Source organism: Corvus moneduloides, chromosome 6, assembly GCF_009650955.1.
Source record: "Corvus moneduloides isolate bCorMon1 chromosome 6, bCorMon1.pri, whole genome shotgun sequence".
Taxonomy (NCBI): domain Eukaryota; kingdom Metazoa; phylum Chordata; class Aves; order Passeriformes; family Corvidae; genus Corvus; species Corvus moneduloides.
This window is the reverse complement of record NC_045481.1, coordinates 37,633,234-37,646,023: the sequence shown is the minus strand read 5'-3', so window position 1 is coordinate 37,646,023 and position 12,790 is coordinate 37,633,234. Positions and strand designations below refer to the sequence as shown.

The 12,790-nt window shown below is 41.1% G+C and overlaps 1 protein-coding gene across 3 annotated transcripts in view; it reads right to left on the bottom strand.

Annotated features, from left to right (window-relative positions):
• RPAP1 (RNA polymerase II associated protein 1) overlaps nt 1-12,790 on the bottom strand; it is a 39,107-nt gene that overhangs the window by 20,860 nt on the left and 5,457 nt on the right. For all 3 annotated transcript variants that reach the window (XM_032112152.1, XM_032112153.1, XM_032112154.1), the window contains exons 5-11: nt 11,746-11,926; nt 9,496-9,672; nt 6,464-6,667; nt 2,870-2,985; nt 2,359-2,457; nt 1,798-1,899; nt 808-975 (exon numbers count right to left, since the gene is read on the bottom strand). In XM_032112152.1, coding sequence (XP_031968043.1) covers nt 808-975; nt 1,798-1,899; nt 2,359-2,457; nt 2,870-2,985; nt 6,464-6,667; nt 9,496-9,672; nt 11,746-11,926 — 1,047 coding nt within the window. The remainder of the gene's footprint in view (nt 1-807; nt 976-1,797; nt 1,900-2,358; nt 2,458-2,869; nt 2,986-6,463; nt 6,668-9,495; nt 9,673-11,745; nt 11,927-12,790) is intronic.

The window sequence follows — 12,790 nt, the reverse complement described above, 5'->3', positions numbered from 1 at the left end:
CTTCATTTCTCTTGCCTCCCACTAGGGATAGCTCTATAGGCCTGGTAGAAGTCACAGGGGGCTTCCACCCCATCTCTTCTATCACCAGCCCCTTTGCAGTCAAACACAAAAGCAGCTCTCAAGGAAGGAACTTGCAACACAGTCCACAGCATGCTCTGCCAATAACAGACTATAACAGCTTCTGTCCAACCAGGAGTACATCTTAATCTGGCTGCTCCAGACTGTCTAGCAGCCTTGAACATCTAAAAGAAGTCTTAATCTTCTAACAGGTGAAAAGCATCAATGAGAAAATAAACACATGAAAAGGCAAAATTATGTATGTATCAGTGTTACAAAAACACATGGGAACAGCAGAAAATGGACAATGAGAGAAAAAGAAAAGAGCATTATTATGAGGGATAAGGGAAAGTGTGGAGAATATTTAATCTGTTAAGAAGCAGAAAAACTATTAAATAAGAAACAACATAAAAGGCCATATTAAAAAAAAAAAAAACTCGGCACACACATTAATAGTGGCCTGATCCAGATTGCAAAGATACCAAAAGAAGAAGAAACTTAGCAGCATGCACTGAATTTAATCATAGGACAGAGCTAATTCAAACAGGAGGGAAAAAAGATACCTGAATCTCTCAAACTGGGATAACACACTCCATGATCTGTCTCAAAGCACAGCAATGGCACTCTATTCACCATTAAGCTAACACATCCAGTAAACCTTTGTTCAAGCTACTTACCATGTCTTCTCATTCTGATTCCTGTAAACAGCTCAGCATGAAATCAAACCCAAGCTCTTAATGATTATTTTACCTCATCATCAAGTGACACCAGCAGAGCCCGGAGAGCACCAACAGATGCTGCCATGACATTATCCACTGCATCATCCAGGGAGAAGCGCAGCAAGAAGAGAAAGCCAGCATCAAGCAGCAGACGCAGAACGCTACCCTTCAGTGAGGAAGCAAACTCTCCAGCCCTGGCCTGGAAAGTGTGCCAAACAGAGCCAGGGTTAAGGCTGTCTCATCTCAGCTGGATACATCTCTGGGCTGTCACATCTCAACATTCTGCATCTTTGCCTCCTTCCACTTCGACTGTAAAGCTGCTAAGCTGTGTGGAGGTTATTCTTCCTCTTATTTTATCCTCCATTCATTCTACAGAGGCACACAGCTACAGTTCCTTAATGCAAGAAACCCTTCTTACTAAAGTCTAAGCCCATCTTTTGACTTCATCCTGTTCTGCCCCATCACCCTTCTCAAAACCACCATGTTTCTTCTTCTCTGCCGCCAGTGCCATTAGGGGGAATGTTAGCACTTCCCCCAAAAGTTAGGTGGAAATGTGCACAGAAGCATTCATTTTGCTTTCTGCTCTTGGCACATTGCTCTGTGAGTAGGCTTAGTTCTTTCTCACCTCCTACAGAAAATGCACATCATGAAGCTGGCTCAGACAACAGGAGTGAAAGGGTCAATGCCAAGAATAGGTTTGTCACAAAAGTAACGTTAAAAAAAACCCAATTGCATCCAAATTAACAAGAGAACTGAAATCACACCACTGCTGTTGAACAGCACTTGAAACAACTTGTTGAAAGAACAACACTCTGGAACCATCCAGAGAAACCTGCATCTCTGTTATATCCCAACATTTAGCTTATCTAGCAGTGAGGATCCTCAGTGAAACAGAATGCCCTGTTGGTGACTTTGCTCATCTTCACTGAACAGCAAAAAACAAACAACTAGTATCAGAGAATCTGGACCCTGACTCACCAGAAACTTGAATTATGGGGAGGAATTCCATAAAGTGACTTACCCTTTGAACAATACGACCTAAGACCTGCAGAGCCAGTGTCCTCTGTTGTGTAACTTGGCTGCGAGACAAATGAAAGAGCTCTTGCAGAGAATAACCAGCCCTCTAAACGGCAGGGGGAAACAAAACAAAGAAACCAAAAACACCCATCAGCTACAGGTAAAAACAGGCCCCTTAAAATAAGATTAACTGTAACATACTGCGTAACAGAAGATAAAGTGCAAGCCAAGGTTGTTTGCCACTTTGTGGCAATTGCAGAAGAGATTCTAATCTTAGATGTCACAGGAGAAAATTGAACTTCTTAAGGAAAGAAAGTACGTGCACCTTTTTCCAACACCACAGAACTTTAACAGCATTAAAGAGAAAAAACATCAACAGTTTTCTGGAAGTAATGCGGTTAATGCATGCAGACACAACTTGTCTTCAGGAGTTTGTTTCTCAAGAAAAATGCACTTTTCAAAGGGGTTTTTTTGTCACTAAAAAGCTTGACACAAAAGGAATCTACCAATCAAACACAGGAAACAGAAATGTGTGTACCTTTTCTATTACATTACACCCACCTACCTCTGCCTCTTCTCCATGGTGGTGCAAACCTAGATGTGTTGGCAAATCAGCATCTGCGGGAATCAATTCTCCTTTTAAACTGAATCGAGCTTGCATTCCCTACAGCAAAAGGGTGGAGGGAGAAAACTATTATTTCTATTGCTGTCCACTCCATTCATCCCTTAAAATAACACTTTTTACATCACCTGCTGGAAGATGGCAGCTCAAAAACTCCTCAGGCCTCAAATTCTTAAAAAAAAAAGCACTCCTATCTTTCCTTTTTTCTCAGTTTTACCTGTTTCATCCCAGATTACAATGGCTAGACTCTCACTTCCTAGCTCTCTTGAGTGCTACGGACTGAACTGATCATGTATCATCCCATCCTGTGAAAGAAAATGGGGAATCTTTCAACCTGATGAAATCCTACAGACTGAGTAGCCAGAGGACTCATTTTTGAAGCCTTCAAAAGTGTTACTGCTGAGAAGCATAATCCAGACACTAACACGCAAAGTATCAGTTTTTGCTTTCCAACCTTTTTGGTTTTCTTCTGCCGAGGTGAGGGCAAATCTTTCATCCATTCCAGCTTCTCAAACTCTACATTGTCCATGTGAATCCACTCCTTCCTGGGCTTCACAGGCAGATCATCATCTTTTTGTGGGGAGAAAGAAATGTCAATGCTACCTTCCAAGGCAGTGATGAAGGAAATACTACTTCTTCTTTGCCAAGCTACTTGGCTTAAAGACTCAAATACAAGATTATGTAAAATAAAAAGAAAACAATTTTCAAACTGACTGTTGTCTGATGCATGAACATCAAAGGTTTAAAGCTATTTTCATCTTTCATGAGAGCAGGAAGAGGAAGTAAACAGCACTGTAATGAAATTCACAGACAAGGCTAATTTAGGAGAAGTTGAACAGAAGTCAGGACACAAATAAGGCAAAATTATCAGAACTAGTGCAGAAAAAATATCAGCCCTACTTTTGAAAAAGCAAACTAATATCATCCAAGGAAGAGAGTGTTAGGGGGGTCATGAAATGATTGAAAAGTATTAACACAAAGTCCCAGCAAATTATCGGAAGCCAGTATGATTTCAGCCTAGATACACTGAAGGCAACACAATATTTGTGCTTTGGTTGCATTTGTGATGCTGCTCTTTAGTTTCCCTCCCTAAAGGCTTGAGAAGATCAGCTTGGGAAGAGAAGATCAAAACAGCTGACAATTTGCACAGCTTTCCAGAGACAGCTCAGTGGGAAAACTGGACAGCTCAACAAGAATTTCAAAGGTGCAAGTAATACAGGAAGAAATTACTAATTTAACTTTATAAAGAGCTTCGACTACAAGAATTTGAAAAACAAGACATTTGTGCCTGACATCACGAGAGTTGCCCTAGGAAAGAGACAAATTATCACGTAGAAGAATCTCACAAGTGAAGAGACTGAAGAAATATAACCAGGAAAGGTAAGGCTTTGCTACTAGGATACTACCCCAAACCAGAATGAGATGAGCTAAGAAGTCTTTGCTATCTCAAAAAAAACCACATGTAAGGACAATAACAGGCAGTCTTACAACATAAAAAGCATTAGCATCACTCCTGCTGGAGCAGCCCAGAACTCATCTGCATTGCAGCTATTAATCCTGGTACTCTGGTCTTCTCTTGCAAGGAACAACGAGTCCCACTGAGATGCTCTCCTTTCATCAGATCTTTTCCTGCTGATAACTGGCCTGAAACCTAACCTTTTACTTTCCTCTAATCAGCAGATAAACTTTCAAGAAGGGCACTCATCCTCTCCAGAATAAAGCTTCACCCTTATGATCAATGTGGCATTGAATCAGGCAAGGAACCAAGCACAGAGTTATCTTGCTCAGCCAGAAAGCTGTTCTGCAGAATTTCAGCCAAAGGCTCAGCATGCATTTTAATTGAAGAGAAGGAAAAAGCATCTGAAATGTACAAAACTGGAATGTTTGTGGGTGGTAGATGCAACACGAGAGGAAATAAAATCAGCAGAAAAACAAAATATATCGACATTTGTAATTTAACAAAATGTTTTCTCTATTAATCACTAAATTGATAGGGGTGAGCTAATCACTCTGTGAATAAGATTATGCATGTTACTACCAGCCCTTAGTACTATGATCTTGTCAACAAGAAAAGATGGATATGTATTTCAAGATATCAGCAGTCTGTTACTGAGAAAACCCTTTAGAGAAGCACAAGCTGGCAGTGTGAATGCAACATTCACACTGAACTTTTTCAGACTTGGGCTACATTAAAGGCTACCACCCAACCTCTTCACTTTTTGCTTTGCTTCCCCTTTTCTCTCAGTGACAGAATTTACTTTTCCATTTGATAAGGTTACACATTGCTGGATAAATGCTTCACCATCTTGTTTCTAATAAACAGTAGCCTTTTATCTCATTAGAGAGGGAGGTCTGACTTTCGAGCAATCCTATTGCTTTGTGTCATCACTGGAAATTCAGCGTGACCATTTCTGCTGGGCTATTCATGATTAGTTTACCTCTGAGTATAAACAGATGCTGAAATCCCAACAGTAAGCGCTAATGTTAAATTCATTTTTACATCTCCTGTTGGCCAGGATGGGCTGCAGGCATAAACTAAAGTACTGGAAAAGCTTCCCTTGGTTTTTTAACTGTGTTTCAGCTCACCCTTTTTGTTGTTTCAAATATCCTGGGAGAACTCCTCTTTTTTCCTGTGCTGTCTTCTATAGGAGGCAAAAGATGTCAGCACACAACGTTCTAAACACGGAGCTATTCTCAAGAGCATTGCTATTATTACCATTACAGGCTGAACAACATGTTTCTATTGCTCCCAGGAGAGGAAGAGATGTCACTTGACCTGGTGCTACTTGTGCACTCACTTGTTCTGGGACTAAAAAGAACTGAAAATAGTCCTTTTGACTAAGATGGATCTGTGGAAAAGTAAAACTAGGGGAGAAACTGCAAAAGGACTGTTCAGTGAAGCGTCTTCCTCAAAAAGAGGCTGAGCTTTACTTCTTCTGCACGTGTACACACAACATACACTGACAGACTCATCCCTCTCAGCAAAAAAATGGTAAATGCTTGTAATCTCTTGCAAACATCAAGCTGAAATCCCAAAATGATTCAGAGACTTCTTTAATCAGTCTGCAGGTTATACTGGAATACAAACAATGCATTAAAAGAGAGAATCGAGAGATGCAGGAAGGCAAAAATTGACATGAAATTGGGGGAGAAGTATGTTAGGAACAAAAGTGTGAGGAAAATGACAATAAGAGCTTAAAAATCACAACAGAGAAAAAGAAATTGCTAAAGAAAAAACGCAGTGAGAAAAGCAACAATAAGAGCAGAAGCCTAAAGGGAAAACTCTTCCTTTCTCTGCCATGAGAATGTGTGGGGTTGGTTACTCTAGTTGCTGGAGATAAAGCAGCTTTCTCCTCATACAGACATATACTGAGCATTAAAGGGTTCTGTCATAAGAGGCAACCGCTCCATAGCACTCCACAAGAAGCAGGACATTCTACATCTTGATACTTCCCCCTCCATCCAAAGCACAAAGGAAATAACTCTACCCTGTGAAAATCACTGTGTGGCTTCTGAGATACAAGATACAGAGTAGGGCCTTCAGGAGCAGTGTCATGCTAAGACATACATGCTTTATGTGAGCAATTTCCCTAACAGGAGAGTGATTGTCATCTCTGTGCTATCCTGTGAACAAATCACCCACCCAACACTCTCTTGTCCCCAGCCAGTACCAGTTAGAACGAATTATCCAGGCACCAGCTGAATCTCATTACTACACTCTTCTGTTTTCCTGCTCACAGGACTGAACAGAAGAGCAATGACACCTAGTTTAACACACATTTTCCCTTCAGAGGCCTCAGAACAAATTTCAAAAAGCAAGACCTCCCAATGAACAGCTCACTTCCTTTACATAGTGTATCACCTTTCTAATCTGTGGAGCCCATCTAGAGATGTTCTTTTCTGAACTCAAAATACATATTTTTTAATTATCATGATAGAATTCAGATTAGGATGACTACAAAGTAGCACAACCATCAATGTGGATTGATGTAAACACCATACAAATATTTCTGTTCAGACAATTAACAATATGCACTTTGTTTCTTACCTGTAATTTCTACCTTCATATTTTCTTCCTTCCTCACAGGTTCCAGACCTGACTCCTGCATGGAAAGAGATGATCTTACACCATGCTGAGCCACAGGCAGAGATTCCATAAACTCCTCCGGTCTGTTCAGTTCCATTTTTAATTCCTTTTTCTGGCCTTCATTGTTACCACGCTGTGATTTCAAGAAAGCAACCAAACTGGGATCTGCAAGTATTGACAAAGAGACAGACAGATATGTGACAGAAAGTCTCAAAATAGTTCATATGCCTATAGCTCCTGCTATTTATGTTTCAGTCTTCTCCACATGTCTCTTTCTCCTACCAACTGTCACTTCTCTTCAAACTGAGGCACTTCACTGCTTTATGACCTCTTAGGCACATCAGCTGGGTGCAACTGACTGGTGAGGAGACACCAGAGAAAGAACTGACAAATGTCTTTCAGGGTAAAGCAACCACAAAAATTCTGTTTTCCCAGTTTACAAATAAAGATAATTGCTTCTTTTCCCCTCACTGCCACTCAAATGGCACATCCAAACAAGACTATTGTGGAGAGAATTCTGGTCTGTGTCCCTATCTGTGGACCACTCAGTGGCATCAATCTGAACACTAGGAGAACACACAGGACAGACACCACAAAAAGAATTACCTGGTCTTTATTGAACTGCAGTAGAACCGCAAGTCATAGCTCAGATATTATGTTACAAGGTGACCTTTGTTTGCTCTGAACTGACTCCCCATTCCAATTATGGTCTGACAACACCCAGAAAAAAGACATAGCCATTCTCTTCATGCTTTGAAGAGAAACATTTGGGAGGTAGATGTATTTTGAAGGATAGATTATATTCATATGGCTCTAAGATCACCATTTTACTTTCAGATTTGCTACAGATATCCCACATCATTTTGGATGGAGTGCGCTGTCTCTGAATACTCTTCATCTAGAATATGGTGTTGGGATGCTTATGCCAGAGGTGAACAGTAAGAGCTTGTGCACTGTGCCTCAATCAGGTACAGAAATACTCCAGTAAGCCGTGTCAGAGATATATAAAGTAAAAGAACATAACACCTACAGTGGTTATTTATTCTTTGAGGACAAAGGACAAGTAGTTGAAAAATGCTCTGTACCTGAGATAAGTCATCTCGAAAATGACTTCCATGTCTCTGAAACATCTATCCCACAGTTATGATTGCTGCATGCTCTCCTCAATGATGCAGTTTAAACTGTCCTTGGTGAAGGACAGGCATTTAGCCCAGTCTCATTAAAGTATTCCTATTTTTTCTGAATGCAAGCAGAGCTCTCACTTTCTCACACTTCACTGTACACAGCAAGGAAAGACTGTATTCATTATTTCATCATTTCACACAGTGACAAAAAAGTCACTGATGTCAATCTGTGTATGGTATGTCAGAAACTAAGTCTACTTTTGTCCAGAGTCTCCATGAACAAGACCAGAACAGTACCAACAACAAGATGCTGCCCAGCACAGAACTGTGTACCCATTCTCATACTTCACACCATGGAGTATCATCTGCTTCATAACTACGCAGTTAATTCAGGGACCGGACAGTATTTAACACCCATAAATCATTCACACTCCTGAATACGGAGAAAAAGTCTCCTTAATTCACAGCTCTATGCCTGTCCGGTTCCTAAATCCATCTGTAAGTCAGCAATTTAGTTTAGGAGTTGCTTCATCATGTATAATTCTCTAGTCACAGATATTCTGGGAATTCCAAAATTACTCCCAGTTTCTTTAAGGCCTCAAAAGACTAAAATATCTACAATTTTAATCTATAAGGTATATAAAAATACGTTGCTTCAGAAAATATTGTTCAAAACTACTTAAAATGCACCCCCTCCTTTTTAAATTCCTTAAGTATTCCCTTCACTAATATCCCAAAGGACGGAGTGGTGGGGACAAGGAGCAAAGATCACAAATCAGTCACAAGAAGCAAGTGCATAAACAGGGTATTTTTCATACACATGCCATTGTTATAAGCCATGAAGCCAAATAAAATACTCGGGTCTCTGAAGGATGTACCTAAACAATCAGGCTGCAATTATTTTGTGTAGTTCTTTGACACCTTTCCAATTATACCCATGCTGCTTGCAATGAAGTCAAGATCATTAATACGATCTTTAAAGCTGAACCCACAAGAGACTTATGCATCTAAAATGCCTCTCACAGCTAAATTTGATGCTAGAGAACCTGAAATCATGAGAACTTAAAAAAATCCTTGTCTGCCACCTACATCTGTACATCTGCTCTTCCTGAGCATATAAATTCATCAAACCAACACCAACAAGTGTTGCAGTACCCCAGATCACACAAAGTCTTATCAAACATACCACATTCAGTGTTCTCCTCTACCTTGTCATCAGCTGCCAGTGACAGGCATTCCCAGAGCACCACTGTGGACAGGGCTCCAAACCAGAGACCAGACTCCTGCCAGAATATGCCTGCACCCAACAGCCTGATAATTAAAACACTTCTTCAAAAAGTCAAGGCTAATTGCAAGGTTTTCTGCTCTACCAAGTATAGGTTTAAACTGAAATCTCCCACATGCCCATATGTTCTCCTTAACTGGGTACTGAGAGTTCTGGCTTGAGTTTTAGGTATTTTGGAGGGGAAGACCAAAGGTTCTCTCTCACCTCAGCACTGCTATGACACCGCTTTCTTATCAGCTTCAGAGAATCACATTTTAGGACCTTAAACATTTATGTGCAACCATGTATTTGGAGTGCAAGGCATTAAGTGCACGGATCATCTTAACCCACAGCACAGAGGGGTGACGAGAAAGACTTAAGCCAAACCAACCCTCACCAAGAAATAAACAGTCTTCAGTTCCTCCATAGTTAGGTCTTACTCATAAGCTACTGACACGACATGGAAGTAAGATTATCCACACATGGATATTCCAAGCAGGAATTCCAAGCTCCCATCGTTGCCCCATGAATTTGCTAAGACTTCAGGACACCTACACATCCAATAAATTGCCTCATCTCTAGAGCTGACCCTGGGAAGCACATACCCAGCTGAGCCAGAAGCTTTGCCTGCTCCTGCAGGATCTCTTCCTCAGACATGGACTGCAGCTTCTCCAAGTTCTCTTTGTGAATAGCTTGAGCTTCCTGCTCACTCTTTTGGCTTCCAAGACCCTCTCCCGTTATGAGACAAGGACGCTGAGAGGTCAAAAAGTCACCATCTTTATCTATAAGAAGCAGCAGAAAAACCAGTTAGTAATTTATGTCTACAGCATCACAAATAAATCTCAATTCTGTCATTAACAGGCTTGAATAATTTCTCCTTTAATTTTTTTTCCTTGGTAGTAAAGTTAGAATAGGAGTAAAGAAGTTTAGTTTAGCTTCAAACAAAACTAAAACATTTGTGCTTTAATCCCATGTCACAACAAATATGTTGACATAACTTCCAGCTTGTTTCTTAGGGCGCTTGAGGAGGGATGGCAGGGGAAAGGAATTATGTTTCTTTAATGCAAAGCAACAGCAAGAAAATGTAAAGTGGAGCATAATTCACAACTGATGCATCAGAGCATTCTTCCAAGCTAGTGAATATTAGATTATTTCTCTGCCCAAGAATGCCTGAACCCACATCTCTATGTCAGCTCAACCATGACCTAGTAAATATCTGCTGAGTAAGACAGAAAATTAAAATTATTAGGTAAACCAGCTTCCAGAGTGATACAGGATCAATTCTCAACACAGGCATGTTTACCTCTAACAATGTCCTGTACTCACCTTTAAGGGTTATACACATTAGAAGTTACAGCAAGGGGCGTTTTTCACACCCTGAACAAAACTGAGTCCCCTTTACCATCTGACCTAAACCCATTTTAAATGTCCATATCATTTAACCATAGTGCCAGCTAACATGCTCCCTTGGTCACCGTGACACCGTCCAGCTCTCCTGTAACCCACTAGACAAGGATCTGTGGCTTTACTGCTTATGTTTTATTCATATGCTCCATATATTGACTTGGAACATCCCTATGCCCCTAAAACAGCCAGCCCTGAAAGCATCAAATCCCTGTTCAAACAGCAGCAATGACTCTCAACATAACACCAGGAAGATTTGATGTCATTTCCACAGCAGTTGTTTTGCATATTGAGCAGAAAGAGGTAAGACAGAGTGACCTGGCAAAAGCTTCAGTAAGCTTCCCACCACCAGCAACTAAACTAAGGGTTACCTAGGACAAACGTTGTTACAACAAGAAATTAAGCTCTCCCTCTTCTCTTGCTTCTAGTGATCCTGCCACAACAGTCTGGCTGAAGGGGCCAAGCCATTTTGTAATCTCTCTGTCGTGCTACTACATTTCAGAAGCATTCATGTTCAAGAGGATCACAGCTATAAGGCTTCTCTATTTCCCTTTCAGCTTTCTTAGACAGAATTACACATGCCCAATGTAATAGGACATAAAGTAAGCACAGTATAGTGACCTGGATGGTGGATTTGTGCATGCACAGCACAGCACAGCTGGCAGTTCTCTTACCAATTCTCTGACAGAGAGCAGGGCTGACACAAACTTAAGACAAATGGTGATAATCTTCAAATGACATCTGGCCTCTATTTCAATGTGAAAATATTGTGTCAGGGTAAAACCCAGACACAGGGTGGTCCTAAGAAAATTGGACTGCCCAAGACAACACAAATTAAAAATAAAAAGCCTGGAAATGCTGGTAACAGTGGAACTGGCTTCATCTTGCCTTGTCACGTTGCTGTCAGACAAGTAACTGCTGGAGGTAGCACTGACTCATCAGCACTGCCTCACAGCACTCCTTATGGAGCAAAGCCACAGTCTCATGGCAGCAGATCTGGTGACAGAAAACTGAGCTTTCAAACATTTAAGTAGGAGTGAGAACCCACATCACAGTGGTCTCAAACGCTTTCAACACAGAACCACCCTCTTCCTAAAATTGTGGAAATCAGTGATGAAACAAGAAAAACTTTACATATAACAAACAGAAGGGAAAAGGAGGACAAGAACCTTGAAAAATAAATCTATTTCCCTGTGTGAAGCAAAAAGGAAATCAGTGAGAAAGCTAACCCAATTTTCAGAATGCATCTTGGAATTTTCTCTTTAGAATTTTTAGTTGCATCTCAGACCATTTCAAATCATTGCCACAATACAGACATTCCAACTGACCTTGAGATTCCTAAACTGAGGACAACAATGCTACCCTAATTTAAAAATATGGAGCACTGATGTTATGGTTACTAAGGCTATGTAAATATGGTCGGCGGGATAGGCAGAACCTTCTCCACTTACCTCTCCTGCTGCTGAGGAGAGGTGGCTCTTCCACGGATCTCCCAGGATCCAAGGCATCCGGAGCAGCTGATTTTACTTGCACGCACTCGGCAGCAGAGGGAGCCGTCGCTGCCTTTTCAGCAGTTCTTTTCGCTGCCATCTTTTGTGCAAAGATGCTTTTTCTTCCAGCTCCCAGCTGCACCTACAAACAGGGAAGCCATGTGTCCACTTTCCTCTCCAGAGTCTCTCTGCACACCTGCCACTAACAAATGTATTGATCTGATCCTAAAGACACCCTCAGACCAGACTTTGGGACATGATACAGGGAGGCTGCTGACCTTTTCTGTGCATGTGTGACTCTTTTTTAACATACAGTTCACTGCTATGACAGAGAGACAAAAACATGGATGTTTTTGGCACCTAGAGAAGGAAGATGATTAATTGTAAGTGAATTCAAGCAAGGCAAATACACCGAAAATGTCGCCAAACACAACAATTCCAGCCTTCCTGCTGTGTGGAAGCTCTGCATAGCTGAAAACCTTGGATTTCTGAGTATAAATGGGGCTGTACTTCACTGTGCTCACCACATGCTTGGAACAGACTTCTTATAAGATGATTAGTGAGCAGCAGGGTGAAGAGATTTACACAGTAAGAAGTGGGCAAGTGGTGCTAAAATAATCCTGGCTAAATTACTGTGTTGCCTGCCTAGGTGATGGAAGGGCATGGCTCTGAACAGCCTTGCACAGGGGATACACAAGAAATCCAAAGGAGACTAAGCTAAAAATCGCTTGCATGTCCCCAGTCCAGAGAAGCAACTTAAAAGGCAGTCTGAACATTTGGTAGCTGCTTTATGCACTTCTGCATCAGATAAACAAAACTGGTAGTTTAAAACTTTCAAAAAAGCTGTCCTTCAAAATAAGCTACCTCCTCAAAGCAACCACAGCTGTCAATCACATATCAGTTCCCAGCATCTGACTCCCACTCAGCTAGCAGTCCTTGCTACTACAGCAGCAACTGATAATAGCAACCACAGCTTCCAGTTTTACAGCCTCAGAAAAAAATTATG